The 8,993-nt window shown below is 38.5% G+C and overlaps 1 protein-coding gene across 1 annotated transcript; it reads right to left on the bottom strand.

The window, feature by feature from the left end:
• Positions 1-4,714: 4,714 nt before the first annotated feature.
• Positions 4,715-7,114, bottom strand: LOC135719089 (keratin, type I cytoskeletal 19). The gene is made up of 6 exons (XM_065241643.2): positions 6,588-7,114; positions 6,346-6,428; positions 6,086-6,242; positions 5,853-6,014; positions 5,647-5,772; positions 4,715-5,324 (listed from the first exon to the last, which is right to left on the bottom strand). The coding sequence occupies exons 1-6, from the start codon at positions 7,026-7,028 to the stop codon at positions 5,100-5,102; spliced, it is 1,194 nt and encodes a 397-aa protein (XP_065097715.1). The 5' UTR covers positions 7,029-7,114; the 3' UTR covers positions 4,715-5,099.
• Between the last annotated feature and the right edge of the window lie 1,879 nt (positions 7,115-8,993).

The following is an 8,993-nucleotide window of genomic DNA, read 5'->3' as shown; positions in this document are numbered from 1 at the left end:
CAGATTTGGTGTTTTGAAGTCAGTAAATTGCATGTGTGTGTTTTTCTTATGATCGTCTGGATACCTATTCAGGGTGTAGGCTACACCTGTGAGTGGAACAAGATGCTGGTAGGCTTCAGTCAATCATGATGGATGGATATATGCACACATGGATGTAAAGTACTTTTTTATGTCAAGCATCAATCCATTCTGTAAACCTGCTTATCCTCGTGGGAGGCCTGCACAGCAGGCTACTTCATTGATGTTTTGGTTTATTGTTTGTAATGTGACTGGCAATAAATAAAGGACAAAAATTTAAAAGCCAATGTTATGTGATAATTCTGAGGTTCCAAATGCACAAACTCCTGTCATAATGGTTCATACAGTAGCCTAAAGTGCATAGTTTTGTGTTATAGTTTTGGTTTTGCCCTTCACTCATCAACATATAATATTAGGCTATGATATTATGCACTAGAGGGCGCATGGTTCGATATATTTGATTCAACATGACTGCTGATAGCGTGAGCGCTCGACGGGCGCAGTGGCGCGCGCCTGTAATCCAAGCTACTGGGAGTCTGAGTCTGGTGGATCGCTTGAGTTCAGGGGTTCTGGTCTGTAGTGGACTATGCCGATCGGGTGTCCGCACTAAGTTCGGTATCGATATGGTGTTCCTGGGGGAGCCCGAGACCGCCAGGTCGTCTAAGGAGGGATGAACCGGCCCAGGTCGGAAACGGAGCAGGTCAAAGCCCCCGTGCTGATTAGTAGTGCGATCGCGCCTGTGAATAGGCGCTGCAGTTCAGCCTGAACAATACAACGAGACCCAGACTTTTGTGTTCATCTAAAACTTTGTTCAGGTCTTGTTGAGGAGTGGCATCCACCACTTCTTGATATATTCCTTTGTACACAAGCCAACCAGGCTTTGATATGTTTTGGTTTTTTGTTTGTAATGTGACTGGCAATAAATAAAGCACAAAAATAAAAAGCGAATGTTATGTGATAATTATAAGGTTCCAAATGCACATCCTCCTGTCATAATGGTCCATAGTAGCCTAATATAAAGTGCAGCATAAATGTATACATTTTAACGGTATTTGATCATCGATAAATAAATTATAGTTTTAGTTTTGCCCTTTACTCATCAACGTATAATATTAGGCTATGTCTCCACATTGTAAATCTAGAGGGCACGCATATTTGATTCAACACGACTGCTGATAGCGTGAGCGCTCGCCGGACGCAGTGGCGCGCGCCTGTAATCCAAGCCACTGGGAGTCTGAGTCTGGTGGATCGCTTGAGTTCAGGGGTTCTGGTCTGTAGTGGACTATGCCGATCGGGTGTCCGCACTAAGTTCGGTATCGATATGGTGTTCCTGGGGGAGCCCGAGACCGCCAGGTCGTCTAAGGAGGGGTGAACCGGCCCAGGTCGGGAACGGAGCAGGTCAAAGCCCCCGTGCTGATCAGTAGTGGGATCGCGCCTGTGAATAGACGCTGCAGTTCAGCCTGAACAATACAACGAGACCCAGACTTTTGCGTTAGTTATCTTATTTATTATCTATGTTGGGTTCTCATACTTAAAATGTTAAACTTTTGAGACAATATTTGAAAGTCTTGTGTTTACATCTACATTCATTATTGATAATTTCAACGTTTTAAGTAAATTTGTTTAAACAATTGTTGCTGTGTAAGTTTGAATCAGCATGTGGCAACTAATAAATATCAAGAGGCAAATAAATCATTCTTAATTTAACACAACTTGGTGTATGGCCCTGGTATATTTTTAATTAGCCTGCCATTGACAGATGTGGCAAAAACTTTATTTTGGACCTGCTGGTTTAAAGCATAAAGTAGGCTGTTTAATTGTAAGACAACTTTAATTAATATTAAATTATACACCTTAAACTATAAAGCAGACTAAAACAACATTATATGCAAAAGGTCACAAGACAATATGACCCTTCTTATTTCATACACTAGAGGTCGCTCGAAACACATTGCACGTTTATTATTACTGATACATTGCTGCCAGATTTGGCAGATGGATGTTTTTGCAAACAGCATATAAATGGCAAATATTTGTTATACTTTATATGAGGTGTTGCAGAATAGATGTGCCTTTCGAGCAACTACCACTGAGATGAGTAGCTCTTTCCAAGTGTTTACCATATTTTAGTTATAATTAAAAATAGCTCTCAATTTGAGAGTTTATTTTCACGTATGTGTCAGTGGCAAGTACATAATCTGATGATGACCAGAAGGGGGAGCTTGGGACAAAAACTTGCACCATGGTGTCAAACACAAGCCACAAACTAAAAGTAAATTTGTGAAGAACATTCATTCCTGAATTATAGGAGAGTAAACTTCTTAAGGTAAGTTTAGGTCACAGATTTGTTTTAGTTTACAAATGCAAGATTATAATGTAAATCTTATAAAATAATGTATCTAAGGAAGATATTAGCTGGTGATTTAACACTACAACAACACGGGAGCACTGTCTCAGTTTGTGGGCATTGTGGCACTACTGGGTGTGGCACGCTTTGACCCCCTTTAAGTGTAGCAACTTGTTATATGGGCCTACTCTACTTGTGAGTGAATGCAAACCATTTAAAATTTAAATGGATTGCTTGCCTTGAAGTCAACATGATCAAAGCTGGATGCACTGTTCATTTCTGGACACGATTTGGCCGTGTGAGACATATCCCAAATTGACCAAAAGATTCCTATGATCCTTGGCCAAAATCAGTGATCACTGGTTAGACACACTTGCCGGCAGCTAAATCATTTTTCCTCTCATTAAATTCTGCACAGTCCTGCAGCGGCTTTTCCTGTGATGACGCATACGGCAAAAAATATTTTTAAATATATTATAAAATATTTTTAAAATATACAAAAATGGCCAAAAATATATATTTGCTGAAATACATTTTGGAATACGTTTACAAAAATATATTTTTCACTGATATATTTTTTGGCATTTTTTGTATATTTTGAAACATATTTTAAATATAAATGTCATACACGTCGCATTAGAAGATAAACTTTGTTACGAATCTGTAAACATAACAGTTTTTAAAAGGTGAAAATTAAATATTAAATATATTTTTCAACTTTATAAAATGAACTTGTATTTAGCATATATTTAAAATATATTTGGGCAATAAATACATGTTTGCTATATGGGATGTAAAATTAGAAATGCATTTGCTTGTCCTTAAAATACATTTTAAAATATATGCTGATGTATGAAGGTTAGAACTAAATATATTTTCAAATTCAAAAATATATTCAATTGAGCATCACATTCTACAAAATGTATTTAGCATATATTTAAAATATATTTTTGGCCAGAGAATTTTTTTTTTTTTGCCATCTAGGGACCTGTGGTTTATATGGCGCATGGCTTATAGCCAGGATCCATGTTTATACAGTCTGACGAGCATTAATCAAAAATGAAAAATCATGCAATGTGTCTAGATTAAATGATACGGCCCCAAATCAAAAGGCACTGCCACGCCCATATTTCACATTAAGTCCCATCTTCATCTTTACTCATTTTTTTGTCTGATTTTTTGTTTTTTACTATTTTATAATAATAATGTTTTAAAGAAAAAAAGTTATTTTGTGTTGGGCTCTGCTTGTGTCTTTTGTTAAAAACTTCTTTTGTGTCATTGACCTGTTGCATCCTGCATACACATACAATACATCCTGTTATGTGGGTGTAGCCAAACATCCTAAATTAAAAGTAGAGATTAAAAGTACATACACATTTATTCGATGATTCTTATTTTGTATGTCATTAAAAATCTTCTCTTTTTGTTTTTCATGTCCTATTCTCTTCTATTTATAGACCACAATTCCATCTTATCCAGTGTACACAGTCAGGATTCTTACCAAGATTTTTACTAAAAAAGGGAAGTCGAGGGCCAGCCAACTTTTCGTGACCCGCCTCTTTCCTTTCACTGCTTTTGTGATGGGTCTGTTGCCAGGCAACGAATTCAACACGGTTGTGTGTCTGTTTAAGGATTATCTCATAAATAACAGTGAGAAGACCGAGACCCAGCTCATTTATTCTCTCTCTCTCTCTCTCTCTCTCTCTCTCTCTCTCTCTCTCTCTCTCTTTCTCTCTCTCTCTCTATCTCTCTCTCTTTCAGATGCATATCCATACTATGCAAGATGCATAATGTTCACTATAATAAAGTGACAATATAGTACTTTACTTTACTTATAGTATATAAGTAAAGTATATATATATAAATATGGTATTTTTATGTTTTCCTTCTTAAGGTCTTTTTTAATTATTGCATAATTTAAATTATTGTATTATCTTAATCTGATTAGTTTTGCATTCTTGCATACTTTCAAATCATTGCTATTACCAATATAATATAGGCAGTATGTTCTGGGTTGTTGGGGAGGGGTATAATGTTTAAAAGAAAATACAAAAACCTGTTTTTGTACAAATCTAAATAGTAAAATAATAATAATAAATAATAATGATAAAGTGTAGCCTAGACTGAGTACAAAAGTAGAGTACACTGGAAAAAGTGAAAGCTGCTCTAAAAAACTTAAAGTGAAAACTTTTAAGATGAAATAACTTCACATTTTCATGCATTACCAATAAAGTGATTTTTTAAGTTGATCTAACTTTTACTTTTTACGGTGTAATGTTTGTTTTTTAACATTTTGATTTAGACATTTATTAGTGCGGTATTTCAAAAAGAAGAAAACAGACAGTGAAGTATTTTGGCAGTTTTATTTTGGAGACTTTTCTTGCACACGACATCAGATGTAACATGTTTTTGACGCGAATCTTGTTCTCTATACCAATGCTAGCATTTATGAACGCTCAGACAAAACGTGTGTGTTTGGGTGTGTGTGTTTCCAGAAGTTGTCTCACAAAGCAGTCCGCTTTCTATTTAGTTGGTGCACCTGAGAGCAGAGGGAAAATCTTATTAAAGCCTCATATAAAAACATGGATATAAAACAATTTTGACACAATATTCAAAGAAAGATTTGAATTACCTTGAGTCCTAAAAGACAAAGATTAAAAAGTGCATTAGTAAAGTTAATTCAGGACAAGACTGTGTGACAACATAATGATAATATTGACTAAAAATGATAACCTTACTTTGTGTCCTGATTGTCCAGGAGGCTCCTGTAGGTGGCGATCTCCTGCTCCAAACGGCTCTTGATGTCCAGCAACATTTTGTATTCGTGTCCCTGTTGCTCAATACTTGCCCGCATCTGAGTCAGCTCATTCTCCAGCATATTGATTTGATTCTGTAATCCTGCAAGCATAGCGCTGTATCTCGAATTTGTGTCTGCCAATGTGTTTTCTAGTGACGATTTCTGTATGGGTAAAAGAACATTCAGAAAGTATAAACATTAAAAAGCGAATTTTTGCATATAAATACCAACTACATATATGATCACAACCCCATCATCTCAAACAAACATCACCATGTCCAGAAGCTTTAGAAAGCTTCATAAAATAAAACATTCTTGATCTGATCTCACGCTCTCGCACCATCTGGTTTTTGTCCTCCTCCCTTTCCTTGCCCTGCTTATGTAATATTTTTCTGCACTATGTTCAGTGTGTATCCCCCCACCCCTCCGAATTTCTCCTTTCTTTTTTCCAGTTCACTCCCTTTGCATTCCACTTGTATCTCACCATGCTGAGTTGAGACTGTAGCTCGATCTCCAGGCTCTGCAAGGTGCGTCGCAGGTCTGTGAGCTCTGTCTTGGAGGTTTGGATGATCTCTGTGCTGACCTGTACCTCCTTGCTAAACTCTGCGGACTTGAAGAGAGAGAAAAGCATATTATAATAACTGTATTGATATCACTACTGAACTAGCCTTGCACTTTGTATCAAATTACCTTGTCTTTAAACCAGGCCTCCTGATCTCTGCGATGTTTCTCTATGATGGACTCGTAATGCGAACGAATCTCCTCCATAACTTTGGTCATGTCTTGCTGAGGAGCAGCATCGACCTCCACGTTCACCGTGCCGGACAACTGAGACCTCATGGCAGCCAAGTCCTGTAACCACACAAGATTTAAGCAAAGCGGTCTATAATTGTACAAAATAAACCTAGGATGCTGCTACAAACCTCCTGGTGGTTCTTCTTCATAAACGCCAGTTCATCTTGCAGACCTTCGATCTGCATCTCCAGGTCGGCCTTCATCAGGGTTGTCTGGTCCAGCAGGCGACGCAGATTAGCGATGTCAGCCTCCACAGACTGGCGCATGGCAAGCTCATGCTCGTATCTGATTGGTGGAGAGGTTGAACTCATTAGTCACCGTGCAAACGTGACTAATATACAAAAACATATCCAGGGGAATGGTTTTAACATTGCATGAGAGTACTTACTTTATTCTGAAGTCATCAGCAGCCAGCTTGGAGTTGTCGATCTGCAGGAGGATGTTGGCATTGCTGATGGTGGCATTTTTAATCTGTGGAAATTTAATGAAACGGGATTGCAGTCATGTCACAATATGCAAGCCCTCCCAAATCAGAGTCTAATGGGGGCTATGTGTTATCTATTATTAAGGCATTCACAAGCACTGTTTTAGGTTATTATTGGCTTAAATATAGATAGACATCACATGTACCTTTTCCTTCAGGTCATTGATGGTGTTCCAGTAGGCACTGTAGTCTCTCTGTGCAACAGGCCCCTTCGTCTCATAGTACTCCCGAATCATCTTCTCCAACTTTGCATTGGCAGCTTCCAGAGACCTCACCTTGTCCAGGTAGGAGGCCAGACGATCGTTCAGGTTCTGCATGGTGGCCTTCTCGTTCAGCTGGACCGCTTCCCCTGAAGCCATGCCTCCTGCACCGAAACCACCGCCAAAACCACCACCATAACCACCACCAAAACCACCACCATATCCTCCGCCAAAGCCTCCTGAACTCCTGGTTTGCATAGAAGAAGCAGAGGAGATACGGACGCCCCCTCCAAATCCACCATACACGCTGCTGGCTTTTTGGGGACCCATCATGCCACTTCGGCCCGAGGACACTACGGACCTAGTGGTTGACATGCGGATTGACATGGTCGCTGGAGGTTAGAGATGAGATCAATGCAAAGGAGACACAACAGGAAACCGTTGGAGTCCTGAAGAGGATGGCGATTTTTGAGTCCAGCTCTGTTCTCTTATATAGCTGGAGTTTGGAGGCGTGTCTTGACATTTGATGGGAGGAGGGGAGAAGGTGTGTGTGCCAGACCCTCCTGTAACCACCAGCAGTTTTGAGACTCAAGGACCAGAGTTCAGTTTCCACCCAAGTGAGGAAACTGCATTGGAATGTCTCTCTCTCTCTCTCTCTCTCTCTCTCTCTCTCTCTCTTTCTCTGTTCATATTCGGTTTTACAATGTCCTCACCCTTCAGATTTCAATAGTGGGAGTGCAATAAGAGTACTAGTCTTTTATGTTTAACCTTTGTTTTACATCTATATGTGTGCCAAGTTTTAGTGCCAGCTTTCCTCCCATTTAGAGGTGGAACAAAAGTCAGTTAAAATCACAAAACTTTAAAATATGAAGTACATTTTGTAAATCGCTTTAGATGAAAGCATCTGCTGAAATGCAAGAATGGAATCACACGCATCTCTTTAACCACCCAAACAGTTTCAGTTACCAAGTGTGGTCATGTGTCATAGTAAAATGCTGCAGGTCGAGTAATGTGACAAAATTTAATTTAAAATCACTTTGAAAGTGATATATAGTCACAGTTTAAATGGCTTTGTATTACAAAGTGTTAAGGGGCCATGGAGTTTGTGCTCTACTGGGATGCCAACTAGCGCTTGATCAATCCTTTGGTAAGGATGTCTGATGCCGCAAGACACGTCCAGTGACCCAGATGGGTGGAGCGGTTTTAAACCTTATCAAATTGGTTTATTTAGCTCACTTAATGCAACTTCAATAACTTAAATAATACCAATGGTAATGTAAAGAACTTGATGCAGTACATGCACGGACTATGGTGGGAAATACTGTAAACAATCTGACTTGACGGTGGTCTTCCCAAGAGGGGATATATGACATCATCTCCTTTTTTCATACCCCATCCAGATCACATCTGGAACTTTGCAAGGACTTGGATACATCACTGCCCAACAATAGGGACTGTGAGACTGGTAGGGGGGAACTTTGGTCTCATTTGGTAATAGTGCTGCTATAATCTGTGTGTGTTTGTGTGTGTGTGTGTGTGTGTGTGTGTGTGTGTGTGTGTGTGTGTGTGTGTGAGAGAGAGAGAGAAATGATGAGACGACAAATAAAAAAATAAAAAAATAAACAAAAGCTTGTTATAGTTATAATTGTATACAGTGTGTAATTTAATTCAAATTATATTTTTTTATCTTCCAGCATGCAGCTGCATGACTTGTTGCTGAGCGAATCAATGGCTCTGTTGTGAAAGCAAGGGTCGGTTTAGTGAGTCATGACTCATTGTATAAACAGAACTCCACCCACCTCACCATGTTATGTATGACCTGTCCTCAAAGAGCCCATGGGAGAGCTGATAACTATTATTTACTAAAATGGCTGTACTGTCTAGTCAATCGAAAGCTTTCATTAAAGAAATTGTCTTCTTTAGCTTTAACAACTCTGGAGAGAGCATTACTTCATCCTTGCTTGTTTGAGTTATTCAAGTTTAAAAGTATAGGTTACGATATTATTGTTTTGTTATAATACAATAGTTTATAACATGGTGATAATACATAAGGTAGAAAAGTGTTAATTAGGGATAAATGATACATTGTGCAATTAATTTCATCAGCATACGACTAGAAACGGATGATTATATATAAAATATGTTTCCTTATTATGCATCCTGTCTGGATCAGGAGCAAAATTTGGCTTTTAAAACATTGGTTTCAATCTTATTTTAAAGATATCAAGGTTATTTACATAATGTACAGTAAGATAATTTTATGTAGAAAACAGTAAATGACTGGGTTTACACAGATTGGGTCATACAGTATATCATGTTTTCCATGGACTTTAAAAGTTTACTTTTATGTCT

Source organism: Paramisgurnus dabryanus, chromosome 14, assembly GCF_030506205.2.
Source record: "Paramisgurnus dabryanus chromosome 14, PD_genome_1.1, whole genome shotgun sequence".
Lineage (NCBI taxonomy): Eukaryota > Metazoa > Chordata > Actinopteri > Cypriniformes > Cobitidae > Paramisgurnus > Paramisgurnus dabryanus.
The sequence above is the reverse complement of the archived record's forward strand: the minus strand, read 5'-3'. Positions and strand labels throughout refer to the sequence as shown.